The 17,161-nt window shown below is 33.4% G+C and overlaps 2 protein-coding genes across 2 annotated transcripts; both read right to left on the bottom strand.

The window, feature by feature from the left end:
- Nucleotides 1-11,707: 11,707 nt before the first annotated feature.
- On the bottom strand, nt 11,708-13,642 carry LOC137615057 (probable DNA double-strand break repair Rad50 ATPase). Its single transcript, XM_068344690.1, has one exon. It carries the CDS (start codon nt 13,640-13,642, stop codon nt 11,708-11,710), a length of 1,935 nt encoding a protein of 644 aa, XP_068200791.1.
- A 2,912-nt stretch (nt 13,643-16,554) lies between these two features.
- On the bottom strand, nt 16,555-17,160 carry LOC137615056 (golgin subfamily A member 6-like protein 25). Its single transcript, XM_068344689.1, has one exon. It carries the CDS (start codon nt 17,158-17,160, stop codon nt 16,555-16,557), a length of 606 nt encoding a protein of 201 aa, XP_068200790.1.
- Nucleotide 17,161: the final 1 nt, after the last annotated feature.

The following is a 17,161-nucleotide window of genomic DNA, read 5'->3' as shown; positions in this document are numbered from 1 at the left end:
CAGAATTTTGGAGAGGCCCTTGTTACGAAGGACGAGAGTTTTCGAGGATAGGAGAAGGATGGAATAACAAATGTTTTGCCTCTCTCTCTCTCTCTCTCTCTCTCTCTCTCTCTCTCTCTCTCTCTCTCTCTCTCTCTCTCTCTTTCTCCCGATTGAAATCAGTTAACAAGTTTTGCTGGTTGAATTATATCTTGTCCTCTATAGATAGTTTATAATATGGAATAACAAATTTTTTGCCCCCCCCCCTCTCTCTCTCTCTCTCTCTCTCTCTCTCTCTCTCTCTCTCTCTCTCTCTCTCTCTCTCTCTCTCTCTCTCGTTAACTTTTGCTGGTTGAATTATATCTTGTCCTCTATAAATGACTTATAATGAGCAAGACAAAGCAGACTACACTGTTAAGAATTAGCAATAATTAACAGTAAAACCCTGGTATAAATGTTACCAGACATTTTCCGTTTAAAAAACTGATATATCGACGTTAAGGAGTGACATTACGGACACCAGCCCGTAAAAGATAATAAAAGTATGGTAAAATTACGGTCGTGTGTATTTTACTGAAATACGGCTGAGAACAGTATATTTTTAAGGAGAATTTCCCATTAAAATTACGTTTTTTTTTTTTTAAGTGTATGAACAGTTTGCATCAGATATGATCGATTATAAAAAAAATTATATAAAGAGGATGAATAACATTTGTATATTATAGATGAGGTGAATAATGAGACAATCATATCGGGATGGGTGTAAATGATATATGTATTTAGAAGACAATTTGTTGGCTTTATTGCCCGCGATAAATAGCCAGAGTTATATTTCATTATCTATGAATCCAAATAAAAACTATTTTACACAGTTCATTGTTTGTAAATACAATATATAAACAGAATTAATATGTTTCATTGTAATAAATGAAAAGCATACATGATTGCAATTATATAAAGAATTTTATTATAAATGAAAGGTTTCGAACTATATATTTAGTTATAAATTTTCTGTGTCAGTGTCTGTTTCGATAAATAGGTGTGTTAATTATTTCCTAGAGGAATGCATTTCATTTTGATGGTACATCATAAATTCTCGTGATGTTGATGTTACACGGAATGTTTCTGGACAGTGATGTTGCACATATGAGATGAATGGTCTCCCAGGCCCTAGTGACGGGGCTTATGGCCACAATTCATAACTCAACGAACTGGGAAATGACTAAAATATAAGTCAATGAAGGTGGAGTAACACATTATTCGAAATAAAGAAAAGAAATACGAATCTATGCTAAACAGTTTTATTAATAATATTCATTAAAGCAAATTATATCTTGAATCATAAATCCTATACGGCGAAAAATAATATCACCCAAATATTGGTATTCTCGGCACTGGCTACCAAGCTCTCTCTACCTTCGAATAACTCGAACCTACGAAAAAAAATATGAAACATTCAATACCCAACGAGATCAAAGGTAATAAGTTGAAATTGAGATCAAAGTAATTTATAGGATCTTGTTGAAAATTATATGTAAATTAATATTAATTATAGGTTCTGAGCTTATTTATTAATAGATTCGGTAAATAAGATCTTGCTGAAAATAATACATTAATTAGTATTAATTATAAGTTGCGAGTTTATTTATTAATAGGTTCGGTGAATAAGATCTTGCTGAAAATAATACGTTAATATTAATTATAGGTTGCGAGCTTATTCATTAATAGGGTCGGTGAATAAGATCTTGCTAAAAATACGTTTATTAATATTAATTAAAGGTTGCGAGCTTATTTATTAATAGGTTGTGAATAAGATCTTGCTGAAAATAATACATTAATTAGTATTAATCATAGGTTGTGAGCTTATTTATCAACAGGTTTGGTGAACATAATTTTAAAACTACAACTTTCAAAGTCTAGTTCTGTGTGCCATCAGAACGAGACCTACCTCAAACAATGCCTTGCGCTGCTTGTTCAAGTAAAAGGAGACTCCATAATCGTGGTTGAATTCACTTATATTCGACAGCACCATCTTCACAGACGAAGGAACTATTGCTACTATTATTATTAGTTTACTAACTAAGCTACAACCCTAGTTGGAAAAGCCAGATGCTATAACCCAAAAGGCTCCAACCGGGAAAAGTAGCCCAGTGAGGAAAGGAACCAAGGAAAAAAAATATTTTCAGAACAACAACACCACCAAAATAAATAGTGAGGAAAGGAAACAGGGAAAAATTAAATTTTTAAGAAGAGTAACAACATTAAAATGAATATCTCCTTTATAAACTATAAAAACTTTAACAAAACAAGATTATGAGAAATAGGACAGAACAGTGTGCCCGAGTGTACCCTCAAGCAAGATAACTCTATCCCAAGACAGTGGAAAACATGGTACAGAGGCTATAGCACTACCCAAGAGTAGAAAACAATGGTTTGAATTTGGAGTGACCTTCTCCTAGAAGAGCTGCTTACCATAGCTAAAGTCATTACCGCCCATCCTTCAATCCAAAGGTAGGGATGATGATCGCGGAGGTCCTACAGTTTATCCTTACTTATAGAATGGAGCAACAAGTATCACCATATAAAACTATAAGGAAGCTTTGGAGAGTTAAATGATCGCAGTGGAGGGCGAGAATAATCTGGTGTCCTGTCAAGGATAACTTACGAAATAAACGTCGTACAGTATACTTGGATAGATATAACAAGCGCAACTATTAGATAGTAGTTAGGATCGGAAAGGCAGTAAATGGGTCTCAAAATATTTGGAAACGCCTATGGAATTGATAAAATGCAGCAAGATCCTCTTAGATTTACTCAAGCTAATTTTACTTAGAAAGAAAAATATTAAAAAGAGAATCCCCAAAGCAACATCTAATCTGAATTATTTCACGTTAACTTTATCCGTGAAAACAAAAAGGAAATGGCAAATAGAATTTCATACGTACCTAAATTAAATGCTAATTTAACATTTCTGTACACACACATAAATTATATATATATATATATATATATATATATATATATATATATATATATATATATATATATATATATATATATATATATATGTATATATATATATATATATATATATATATATATATATATATATATATATATATATATGCATATTATATATAGATATATATATATATAATATGTATATACATATATATATATATATATATAAATTATATATATATATATATATATATATATATATATATATATATATATATATATATATATACTGTATATATATACAGAATCATGTGTGTATGTAACATTTACTTGCATAGACAAACAAAATAGCAAATAGAAAAAAAACAAAGACAAAAACTATATAACACCACCATTGTAAAGAATTTCTCCCAGGGCCGAGGGAAATTCTCGAAGAAAATGAAGAGAAAATTGGGAAACATCTGCAGCTGAAGGGATGCCAGTACGCCTAACGCGGATGGAAGATAATAATGGCTGTGAGCGATGTACTCCTGTTTTCGGTTTCCATCTTGTTACCTCCGCCAACGAATTTGGAAGGAGGTTTTGTTTTCGCCCCTGTTTGTTTCTTCGTCCGTTTCTCTGTTTGTTTGTTTGCGAACAACTTTCTGGTCACAATTTTACTCATAGAGTGATACTTTTAGGGATTAATTGATATGTTGAGACGTGGAAGTGATTCAATTTTGAAAGTCCTAGGTCGAAGGTCAAGGTCAAAGTCGAGCAAATGGTTGACCAAATTAACCCTAACCCTAACCTTAACCCCAAGTTCGCACATGGTTGTCATGTAAACTTCAAATACAGCTAGGGTTTAAATTGATTCTGAGAGAGGCAAGCTGGTATCGAGAAATAAGCTGCCATGGCGGCGGTCTGCACTCTCAGAGTGCTTTTCTAGGTTTTAAGGCTTTACAAGAATGTTTATCCCCTTTTTTATTGTTTTTATCCTTTGGAAGATAATTTATATTAATTTATCGCTAAAAGAGTTCGAAGACCCAGGCCTACATGGCTGAGGAATATGAAACGTTATGTAGGAGATGATGAATTGAGAAGTATTGAATTAAAAGCTCAAGTTAGAGACGATTGGCGAAATCTAACCGAGGCCCTTTTCCTCAATGGGCATGGGAGATGATAATGATAAAGAAAGATATCGCCTGTCCCAACAAACTACATTTCTCATCCCCCACTATTTTTGAAAGAATTTTATATTTTATTGTAAAGTCCTCCCTCTGTCATCACGGCATGTGACACTATCAATGACAGCTGTATTTCCAAGATTCATTTGAACACGACCTAACACGACGACCTATACCTCGCTGTCTGACATGTGATCAATAGCCAATTATCCTCGCGATTGTCGATGCTAAAATGACCTTTACCATCCGGGGCATTAATGGTAGAAATACCTTGCGATTCGTAGCTAGCATTGCGATTACTGAGGATGAAGTTTATTGTGTATATTGTCTACTTTAATATCATAAATTTATATTTCCAAATTCTTTCTTTAGCTTATTTTCATTTTTAGTAACACTATGGACAAAGTGCAGATGGCTTCCTATCGAAATACAAGTATACAATTAAATACACACCTTTTTGTATACATTAAATATATTTGCACGCAAATAGGCACACAGTTGCCCGGCACATCCTCAGACCAATTTGAAATTAAAACATTTAATAATAGATAATCATATCATTTCATAGAAAGATAAAAATAGCTGGCAAAAAAGGCTACGCACATACGAAAACACAGATTCCTATAGAGAATAAACATGAATTGCAGATCAGAAAAAATCATACTTACTTGTACACATACACACATGCGCGCCTATACGCAATAATATTACGAGTTAATTCATCTCCCCCTCTCTCAGAGTATATACGTATGTATGTATATATATATATATATATATATATATATATATATATATATATATATATATATATATGTGTGTGTGTGTATATATAAACATATATATATATATATATATAATATATATATATATATATATATATATATATATATATATATATACATGCACATATATATATATATATATATATATATATATATATATATATATATTTATATATATGTATATATAAATATATGTTCAAACATATATATATACATATATATATATGTATATATACATATATATATACATATATATATATGTATATATACATATATATATACATATATACATACACATATATATACATATATATACATATATATATATATATATATATACACACATTCACACACACACACACACACACACATATATATATATATATATATATATATATATATATATATATATATATATATATATATATATACGCAAAACGTACTATAACAGTAATCGCTGACTTGCCTCACCTAAAAGCCCACCTGACCCCCACAAATGTAACCTACTTAATTAACCCCTTGCAAATCTCCCCCCCACCAACACTGGGGTAACCTACCCCCCCCCCAAAAAAAAAAAAAAAAATATAGTCGCACGGAACAATTAGGCTTCGGTTGAGGTAATGTTAATCATGACTAAATTGAAACATTATTTTATTGACAGTAATGCAGTGTAAATAACGGCAATAATTACATCCCCCCTCCCCCCCCCCCCCCCCCCCCGTCAACCCTACTCGCGTGTGCCATATCTGGTAATGATTTTGCTCTTGCTTCTGTAATGATATTAACGCGGGTGCTGAAATCGTTAAAAGAATTAGCGCAGCGTTTTTTTATACATGAGGTTTTAATTGAATACTGGAGATCGGTTCCATTCGGGCAAATGAATGGGAGTAATAACTGGTAGCCATCACGATTACTTATTATTATTATTATTATTATTATTATTATTTATTATTATTATTATTATTACTTCTTGCCAAGCTACAGCCCTACTTGGAAAAACAGGATGCTATAAGCCCAGAGTCTCCAACAGGGAAAATAGATTTGTGAGGAAAGGAAACAAAGAAATAAGAGAAATAATTACCAATTAAAATTAAAAAAAATTTAAAAAATAACAACATTAATATGAACATTTCCTAAATAAACTATAAACACTTTAACGAAACAAGTGTTATATGCATACATTATCAGTGTCAATATTATTGTTATTGTTATTATTATTATCAGGGACTTTTATTTGTAATGAAAGGCGAGACAAAAGCAGTAGGATTTAAACTCAATAAGTTTGAAATAGGATAAAAAATAGCATAAAAAATTAAAATACAGATAAATACAAAATAGATGAAATAGAGTTTGAGGAATTAAAAGACCGTATGAACAGTAATTGAGAAACGCATGAAAAGAATGTTGCTATTTGAATACAAGTCCTGATAACAGATATAAATCAGACATTGTTGTTGATACAACAACAACAAAAACAACAACAACAATAATAATAATAATAATAATAATAATAATAATAATAATAATAATAACGAGAACCAAACCAATAATAATAATAATAATAATAATAATAATAATAATAATACTAACTAGAGCCAAACTAATAATAATAATAATAATAATAATAATAATAATAATAATAATAATAATAATAATAATAATAATAATAACTAGAGCCAAACTAATAATAATAATAATAATAATAATAATAATAATAATAATAATAAGGGTATTAGAATACAGTGGCGCCCATTACTAGACCAAATTACAATAACAACAATGACAACAACAACAACATCAACAATAACGACAAAAATAAGTGTTTCTCTGAACAAGGGGAAATAAACGATAAGAAATCCTTCTTAAATCAGGGTCATAATTTTGTATATAAAGCGTCATTCCCCTTTATTATTTAGCCCCACTTCATCAAGGACACAACGCAATTAGTGAAATCGGGCTGTATGATTAACGCTTAATTACCGAGACAAATAGTGGTCGCAGTCGGCTGAAAGCGATTTCGAACGCCGCTTTCCTCCAATTGTAATATTTCAGGGATATCTTCGCCTCTATGGAAAAGAAGCTTAGGGTCTATATTAGCTTTGTCTTTCATAATTATCCGAGAATTGTTTTCAAAAGTGAATCTTAACCCCTATAAATAATTACTTTATGGTCGAAATTATCTTAAGATTGTTTATAATTCATATTTCTCTGTTTAAATCACCAAAATATTATCATTGTTTAAAACTAATAGACTTACGCCATTATGCTTTAATTATTCTGCAAATTGTAATAACAAATGTGCCATAAAATAATTTTCCCACTTTCTGGGTGTAAATGCTCACTACTAATGACTGAATGGCCCCATCGAGAGTCCCTCATCATGGTGTGTGTGTTATTCGATCGCCTCAGTGACATCAACTAAACATCAAGTCCGTAGAGAATGGTATTCATCATAAGAACTTCAATGAAGTCATCCCTATTAAACATTTATGTTATCCTTTGATTAAACGTTAGATCCTATGTATCATGTACCCCTTTAATTTCGTTATTTAATAGACTGCAATATGGTATAACCATTGGTATTTATTTCCAAAATATTTCTTTTAATTAGTTACATTTTTTTTCTATAAGCATCTCAATTCCGAATAAAAGAGGCTTCACACATTGTCCCTCACAGAGCATCTAGAATTACCACACATCTGCCAATCCCGTATGCTATACATCTTCACATCTCCCATCCGAAATCCACCCAAAACTTACAGTCAAACAACGAAAGAAACAAACGCGACCATAGACGTGACCCCGTCAATCCAACTTAGTCGTCTGAGGGTAATGAAATCATCGCCAGACTTTTTCTTTTTTTTTTTTTTTCCAAAAAGCACCGCGAAATGACCCCCGTTCGTCCGGGAAGCGAGGACATGATCGCCAAAGTTGAAAGGACAACTTTTATCCAGTCCAAGGAAAGACGGGAGAAAACATCCCTCGGGGGAAGCGGAGGGAACCGGAGGGCATCCTGACGGAACATTCTCTCTGAAAGGGAACTTGTAGGGAAGTTGCCACAGACGCGATTAGGTTCGTCTTTTTCTATCCTTCCTTGGGCAGTGTCATCCTTCTGTTCTGAATATATGTGGCAGCTTTTAACAGAGGATACATGTAGTTTAAAGAATGATTATATATATATATATATATATATATATATATATATATATATATATATATATATATATATATATATACATAGATATAGATATATACACCAAGGCACTTCCCCAAACTTTGGGGGGTAGCCGACATCAACAAATGAAACAAAACAAAAAGGGGCCCTCTACTCTCTACGTTCCTCCCAGCCTGACAAGGGACTCAACCGAGTTCAGCTGGTACTGCTAGGGTGCCACAGCCCACCCTCCCCCGTTATGCACAACACATGAAGCTTCATAATGCTGAATCCCCTATATATATATATATATATATATATATATATATATATATATATATATATATATATATATATATATATATATATATATATATATATATATATATATATTATATATACACATATATATATATATATATATATATATATATATATATATATATATATATATATATAAATAAATATATATATACTAGTGTACAGAACCCGTCAAAAATGACTTTTAAATATTTCGATAGATAAGTACACAAACGCATCCCCCTCACACCAGAGTATGACTACTTCCTCTCACCCTATCCAAAGGATGAGGAGAGCTGAGCGTGACCAGATATATATATATATATATATATATATATATATATATATATATATATATATATATATATACCAAGTTGTGGAATGATCTTCCTAATCGGGTAGTTGAATCAGTAGAACTTCAAAAGTTTAAAATTGGAGCAAATGTTTTTATGTTGACCAGGCTGACATGAGTCTTTTTATAGTTTATATATGACATATCTGTTTTTGACGTTGTTAATAGTTTATATATGACATGTCTGTTTTGACTTTACTTTTTTTAGTATGATTTATTGTTAATTTGTTCTCTTCATTTATTTATTTCCTTATTTCCTTTCCTCACTGGGCTATTTTTCTCTGTTGGAGCCCCTGGGCTTATAGCATCTTGCTTTTCCAACTAGGGTTGTAGCTTGGATAGTAATAATAATAATAATATATATATATATATATATATATATATATATATATATATATATATATACATATATATATATATATATATATATATATATATATATATATATATATATATATATATATATATATATATATATATACTGTATATATGTATAATTACCATTGTATTTTCAAGGTTCAAGGACAGTCTATGGGTCACGTGAAGTGGCAGGTCCAATTTAACACGAGAGAGAGAGAGAGAGAGAGAGAGAGAGAGAGAGAGAGAGAGAGAGAGAGAGAGAGAGAGAGAGAGAGAGAGAGAGAGAGAGAGAGAGAGAGAGAGAGAGAGTACCGGACAAAGCAAAATTTCTGAGCAACTACAGAACTATTTCTACAGTCTTGATCACCGAGGAGGAGTTTTTCTTCCAATTTCCCATCATCCTTTTGAATTCTTTTCCCCCAGAGGAGATTTCTAAGGTCTCCCGTTTAGCCTTATTTCCAAGAACTACAAACTTTGTATTTATTCTTTATAATCTTAAAGCCCAATAGAACGGTCATATACTGTGTCTTTTCTTCTAATTCTCTCTCTCTCTCTCTCTCTCTCTCTCTCTCTCTCTCTCTCTCTCTCTCTCTCTCTCTCTCTCTCTCTCTATTGAAAAAAGATAACAAGCCTTGCTTGTTGAATTATATCCTGTCCTCTATAGATAGTTTATAATATGGAATAACAAATGTTTTCTCTCTCTCTCTCTCTCTCTCTCTCTCTCTCTCTCTCTCTCTCTCTCTCTCTCTCTCTCTCTGATGGTTAGAGACCCGGATCAAAACCAATTGCTAGTTATGACATACCTCTAACTGAATCTTTTTTTCCATTAATCTATGTAAATAAAGGAGATGGGCATTGCCAACTTATTTAAAGTCACCCTTCCAATGTAAGGTGTTGGGATTGGCATTACTGAGGGTAAGAAAGCCCAATGCCTGACTTCGCACTGGTCAGTGACTACCAGTCTCTCTCTCTCTCTCTCTCTCTCTCTCTCTCTCTCTCTCTCTCTCTCTCTCTCTCTCTCTCTCTCTCAAAGGGTGAATGTTTGGTTACAAACATCCACGTACAGTACATATGCCTATATACATACTGTATACAGCCTGAAACTCCAAATGTTTAGCATTCTGGATGAAAAACAAATATTCTAGAAAATGTATCAGCAATTAGTTTGTAAACTTAGTTTTAAAATAATTGTTTATTATTATTACTATTATTATTACAATTATTATTATTGTAGGTGGTAGGTTGGCCAAGGCACTAGACACCAATTGAGATAATACCGCTGGAGAGTTATTGGGTTCTTTGACTGGTCAGTACTAAATTAGATCTCTCTCCCTGGTTACGGCTCATTTCATCTTAGCCGACACATACACACAATAATCTGGCCTCTTATATACATATTCTCCTCTTTTCCCATACACTTGACAACACTGAAATTACCAAACAATTCTTCTTTTCGCAAGAGGTTAACTACTGCAATGTAATTGTTCTGGGGCTACTTTCCTCTTGGTAAGGATAGAAGAGACTCTTTAGCCATGGTAAGCACCACTTCTAGGGGGAGGACACTCCAAAATCAAGCAATTGTTCTCTAATCTTGGGTAGTTCCATAACCTATGTACCATGGTCTTCCACTGTCTTGGGTTAGAGATCTCTTGGTTCAGGGTACACTCGGGCACACTATCTTGTTTCTCTTGCTCTTGTATTTTGAATTTTTTATCCTCTTTTTATTTCCAAGTTTTTATAGTTTATTTATGAAAGATTTATTCTAATGTTATTATTGTTCTTAAACTTCCCTTGCAATTTATTTCCTTTCCTCACTAGGCTACTTTCCCTGTTGGAGTCCTTGGGCTTATATAATCATGCTTTTCTAAATAGGGTTGAAGCTTAAAAGGTAATAATAATAATAATAATAATAATAATAATAATAATAATAATAATAACAATGATAATATTAATAATAATAAGAAGAAAAAGAAGAAGAAGAAGAAGAAGAAACATATTTATAATAATATTATTATCATTATTATTATTAGTATTGTTATTATCATTATTATTATAATTCTTGTTGTGAACTTGCTTATCAATGCATGCTTTTAAATTAGAATTATTTATAACTTATAGATACTTCGTTCAAAGGAGTAGAATAGCGAAATGATGGGTGAAAATAGTGGTAAAATAGAGACGAATTAGAGTATATATTTTTTATGTAAGATACACTGTATTACCAAATTTCCTGTTACTTGGACATACATGTTACAGGCCTCTATGCTACCCAGCTTACAGTCAATAATATTACGGTCAGTAAATTCGATTATGTATATAAATTCTGTTTAATTCATCATGCCACAAGTGATACTACAAAGATAGATAAGGGATAAGTTAAAGTAATTTGAAATTAAATTCTTTATTATATAAAACAATTTATACTAAAACACAAATCGAAATCACAATCCTCTCCAACAAATTAATTTCCTTCTAAATCCCAGGATGTACTTGTTTCTCAAAACTAAAAGCCTTTAACTTAGTGTTTGATCATTGAGTGATCACTTGAAAAATTAATCCTTTCTAAAAAAAAAAAAAAATTAACCGATATCTTTTGAAACTTAACAGAGAAAACATATCCTTGATAATTCTTCATTGTCTATACTATGCTACTTTAATCAGTCCACTCCTCTTTTCCAGTGGGTTCTGCTTTCTGATCCAAATGCAGACCCTTTCCCAGCCTTTCGGCAATTCTCTGCTTCCAGTTTTTCTGAGTGTCCTCCACATTTTGGAAATCTTCACTCGCTTCTCTTTCTTCTTCTGCCTCACTTTCCGACGGATTTGCCTGTTCTTGTGAGGGGTTCGCTTTCTGATCCAAATGCAGACCCTTTCCCAGCCTTTCGGCAATTCTCTGCTTCCAGTTTTTCTGAGTGTCCTCCAAATTATAGATATCTTCACTCACTTCTGTTTCTTCTTCTGCTTCACTTTCCGACGGATTTGCCTGTTCTTGTGAGGGGTTCTCCTTGGCGAATTCGTCCTGAAGATTCTTGTCCAATTTGGGAGTTTCTATCTGGCTATGCAGCCCATCACCCTGCAGTTCCACTTCCTTGGTTGTCCTTCTGTGGCCTTTATTCCTAAGATGTCTTATTTCTGCTCTAAGGTCATCAATCTTCCACTTCTGACGGCTTATCTTATTATTCTTCTCTTCTATTACACCTTGTAGCTTCGCGTTTTCCTTTAATTTGTCAATCTTCAGATTATTTATCTTCTCATTTTCCATTTTAAGCTGTACTATTTGTTCTCTCAGGTGATTTATCTCTCCAGTGCAGCCTAATTCGTACTGCTTCTCAAGATCTTCATTTTCTTTCATTAGTTTCTCCACACGATCTTTCAGGTTCCTGATTTCTTTTTCTGCATTGCTCTCCTGTCTGTTCCTTTCTTTCCTCAACTCATAAACTTGCCTTTCCTTATCCTTAAGCTGTGTTTGCAGAAGGGCAATCTGGATGCCCAGTTCATCGTTAGTCTTCTCCATCAGTTGTACTTTTTCGTTCAAGTTTTCTATTTGACCGTTCATTTCTGCTCTCTCTACACTCTTCTTCTCCAGATTCACCTTCAGCTCTGCAATCTGCTTCTTATGCTCATTCAACTTTCCGATGAGGCTATCTTTTTCTTCGATGCATTTTTCAGCAACACTCCTCATTCTGCTTTCATCTTTGTTCAGTTCAGAAACTTCTCGTTCCTTATCTAACAGCTGTGCTTGCAAATCGGCAATCTGGATGACTAATTCTCGGTTAGTGTCTTCAATCCGTTTCAATTTTTCCTTCAAGATGTTTTCTTGACCAATCAGGGCTGCTATTTGTAGACTACGTTCCCTCACTTCGATTTTCAACTCCTCAATCAGTTTCTCATAGTCATCTAACTGCCGAGCCTGACGCCGATCTTGTTCTTCAACATTTGTTTTAGCAGCGTTCTTCAGATTTCTGAGTTCTTCTCTCATCTTCCCAATTTCAATTTGAACACCTGTTATCAGTGTTTGAATCTCTGCTGCTTGCATGAAAGGGACGCTGGGCAAGTGGATCGCTTCTATCTTTTCTTCCAGCATATCCACTTTATGGTTCAAGGCCGCTATTTCCAACCTCTCTCTATCTTCAAGCTTCCTCAATAACTCCTCGAGATGTTCATTGTCTTCTTTCTTCTTGCTGAAGCGAGCAATTTCTTCATGCTTTTCCAGTTGATTCTTCAAATCCAGAATCTCCTGCATGAGGGCACCATTTTCCGCTCTCAGAGTTATGATGTTCTCATGAAGTTTGATGTTTTCATCAATGTGTTTCTGGAGCAGTCGTCTGGATTCAGGAGGCCGGAGAGATTCCTTGATCGGGAACTGGTTGCATGATTTTAGCACTTGCATTTCCACAAGCTGCTTTTGCAAAGCAGCATTTTCTTCTGCCAGATTTTCCAATTTCTTCTTCAAAGAAACTATGCCGTCAACAACAGATCTCCGCCTGAAGTCTCCCAGCAACAGCGGGTAAGGAAATTCCTTCTGCCACATCTGCTTCAGAAACCTCCACAGATTATCTAGGAATTCTTGATGCTCCGGTAATCCTGCCATTCTTCAATAGTTTCAACTTTGTTTCTTAGCTGCTTTGGTGAGCGTCTAAAAATTTCTTTCGTCTTGAAAGGAATTATGTTAGCTGTTCTCCAAAGCCTTATATACAATTTCATTCTGAAATTTCGTTGAGAAAATTGGTATAAATATTCACCAAGAAATTTCAATCGATGAAATTTGAAGTTTTGTTTAATTATTCTTGATAAATATTGAATTATACAGATTTTTTTTTTCTTCAGTATATCTGTCTGAATATTGAAAATAATCCAGAGGCCCATACCATTCCATCTAAAAACTTTTTACCTTTATTATTATTATTACTTTATTATTATTTGATAAACTACAACCCTAGTTGGAAAAACATGATGCAATAAGCCTAAGGGCTTAAACAGGGAAAATAGTCCAATGAAGAAAGGAAACAAGGAAATAAATAAACTGGAAGAAAAGTAATAACAATCAAATTAAAAGATTTTAAGATAATTAACAACATTAAATTAGATCTATCATATATAATCTATAAAAACTTCATATAAAAGAGAGGAAGAGAAACATGATAGAAAGTGCGTGCCCGAGTGTACCCTCAAGCAAGACATCTCTAACCCAAGATGGTGGAAAACCATGGTATAGAGGATATGGCACTACCCAAGACTTGAGAACAATGGTTTGATTTTGGAGTGCCCTTCTCCTAGAAGAGCTGCTTACCATAACTAAAAGAGTTTTTTCTACCCTTACCAAGAGGAAAGTTTGCACTGAACAATCACATTGCAGTAGTTAACCCCTTGAGTGAAGAAGTACTGTTTGGTAATCTTATTGCTTTCAGGTGTATGAGGACAGAGGAGAATGTGAAAAGAACTGACCAGACTATTGGGTGTATATGTAGGCAAAGAAAAAATGAACCGTAACCAGAGAAAGGAATCCAATTTAGTATTGCCTAGCCAGTCAAAGTATCCAATAACTCTCTAGCGGTAGTATGTACACGGGTGCCTGGTGCCCTGGCCAAACTACTACCTATTAACACTTCTGATTGGGTAAAGGCCCGTGCTGGCATAAGGCACCATTAATCTATAACTATCAGATAAGTGTTATTAGAACCAGTGGCTTTTAGAAGCCACTTTTAGTTATTCTGGGAAATACTTTCCATGACCTATTTCAAGAAAAATATTCTGTTGAGCTGACTCCTCTCACTACAAAATGTTTTTCGGAAACTAAGTTACAAACAATTTCATGAAATACACTTTCCTAACAGTTTGAATACAGTTTCTTAGCAACAATTTCCAAACAGTTTGTAAACAGTTTCTATGTAGACACTTTCATAACAGTATCTTGGCAGACACTTTCTAAACAGTTTGATATACTGTAATCAGTTTCATTGCAAACATTTTGCAAACAATTTGAAGCACTTCCCTGACAGTTTCTAGGCAAACACTTTCCTAACAGTTTGCAAACACTTCCAGGACATTTTCTTGGCAAACACTTTCCTAACAGTTTGCATAGATTTCCCAGACAGTTTCTTGGATAACACTTTCCTGACAGTTTCTTAGCAAACACTTTTCACACAGTTTGCTAACAGTTCTCTGAATTTCCTGTCAATCCTTTTCATAACAGGTTGCACACAGTTTCTTGCCAAACTTTCCAAATAGTTTTAAACATTTTCAAGACAGTGTCTTAGCAAACAATTTGTAAACAGTTTGCAGGAAGATTCTTGGCAAACACTTTCCAAACATTTTACAAACACTTTAACCAACAGTTTACAAACACTTTTCAGACAGTTTCTTGGCAAACAATTTGCAAACAGTTTCTTTGCAAAGTTATCAGAAAGTCTTTGAAAGCACTTTCTTCATAGTTTGCACACAGTTTCTTTGCAAACACTTTCCAAACAGTTTCTTAGTAAACAATTGCCAAAGAGTTTCTTGGCAACCACTTTCCAAACAGTTTCTTGGTAAACAATTTGAAAAACAATTTCGTGCCAAACACTTCAAATAGTTTCTTGATAAACTTTGTAAACAATTTCGTGCAAAACACTTTTCATATAGTTTCTTGGTAAACACTTTGCAAACAATTTCTTGGCAAACATATTCCATAGTTTCATGCCGATGATCACTTTACTCACTTCATCCACATACAGATATCCTCTCTACTTTTACTTCCTTAAAGTACAATTATTATAAGCTCCAATAAATATACCTTGAAATTGGCCGTGGAATATATGGCTATAATTCTTCGCAAAGAAATCATCACAAAATTCCCAATGCTACATAGTGGCAGTGGAACGTAAGAAAAATAGGAGAAAAATGATAGTTCTCGTTGAGAACTTGCTTATCAATGCATGCACAAGATACTCAATTTGGTTGCTTATGAATTAGAATTTTTTATAACTTATTGATACTTCGTTCAAAGGAGTAAAATAACGAAATGATGGGTAAAAATAGTGGTAAAATACAGACGAATAATTTTGTTTCTTATGTAATATATAATGTAATTGCAAATTATCAGTTGTCTAAACAAACAGGTTACAGGCATCTATGCTACCCAGCTAACAGCCAATATTACAGTCAGTCAAAACAATTTTGTTTAATTCGTCATGTCAGAAGTGATGCTACAACGATAGATAAGGGATAAGTTAAAGTAATTTGAAATTAAATTCTTTATTACAACATAAAATTTATACAAATAAACAAATCAAAATTAAATTCATCTCCAACAAAACAATTTCCTTTTAAATCCCAAGATGTACTTGTTCCTTAAAACTGAAAGCCTTTAACTAAGTGCGTGATCAACAAGCGATCACTTGGAAAATTAATCCTTTCTAAAAAAAAAAATAACCGATGTCTTTTGACTTCAGAATCATATATCTTTTGAAACTTAACAGAGAAAACATATCCTTGATAATTCTTCATTGTCTATACTATGCTAATTTAATCAGTCCACTCCTCTTTTCCAGTGGGTTCTGCTTTCTGATCCAAATGCAGACCCTTTCCCAGCCTTTCGGCCATTCTCTGCTTCCAATTTTTCTGAGTGTCCTCCACATTTTGGATATCTTCACTCGCTTCTCTTTCTTCATCTGCTTCACTTTCCGAAGGATTTGCCTGTTCTTGTGAGGGGTTCGCTTTCTGATCCAAATGCAGACCCTTTCCCAGCCTTTCGGCAATTCTCTGCTTCCAGTTTTTCTGAGTGTCCTCCACATTTTGGAGATCTTCACTCGCTTCTCTTTCTTCATCTGCTTCACTTTCCGACGGATTTGCCTGTTCTTGTGATGGGTTCTCCTTGGCGAATTCGTCCTGAAGATTCTTGTCCAATTTGGGAGTTTCTATCTGGCCATGCAGCCCATCACCCGCCAATTCCACTTCCTTGGTTGTCCTTTTGTGGTCTTTATTCCTAACATGTCTTATTTCTGCTCTAAGGTTATCAATCTTCCACTTTTGACGCCTCATCTTATTATTCTTCTCTTCTATTACACCTTGTAGCTTCTCGTTTTCCTCTAATTTTTCAATCTTCAGCTTATTTATCTTCTCATTTTCCATT

This window comes from Palaemon carinicauda, chromosome 21 (genome assembly GCF_036898095.1).
Source record: "Palaemon carinicauda isolate YSFRI2023 chromosome 21, ASM3689809v2, whole genome shotgun sequence".
In the NCBI taxonomy this organism is placed as follows: domain Eukaryota; kingdom Metazoa; phylum Arthropoda; class Malacostraca; order Decapoda; family Palaemonidae; genus Palaemon; species Palaemon carinicauda.
The sequence above is the reverse complement of the archived record's forward strand: the minus strand, read 5'-3'. Positions and strand labels throughout refer to the sequence as shown.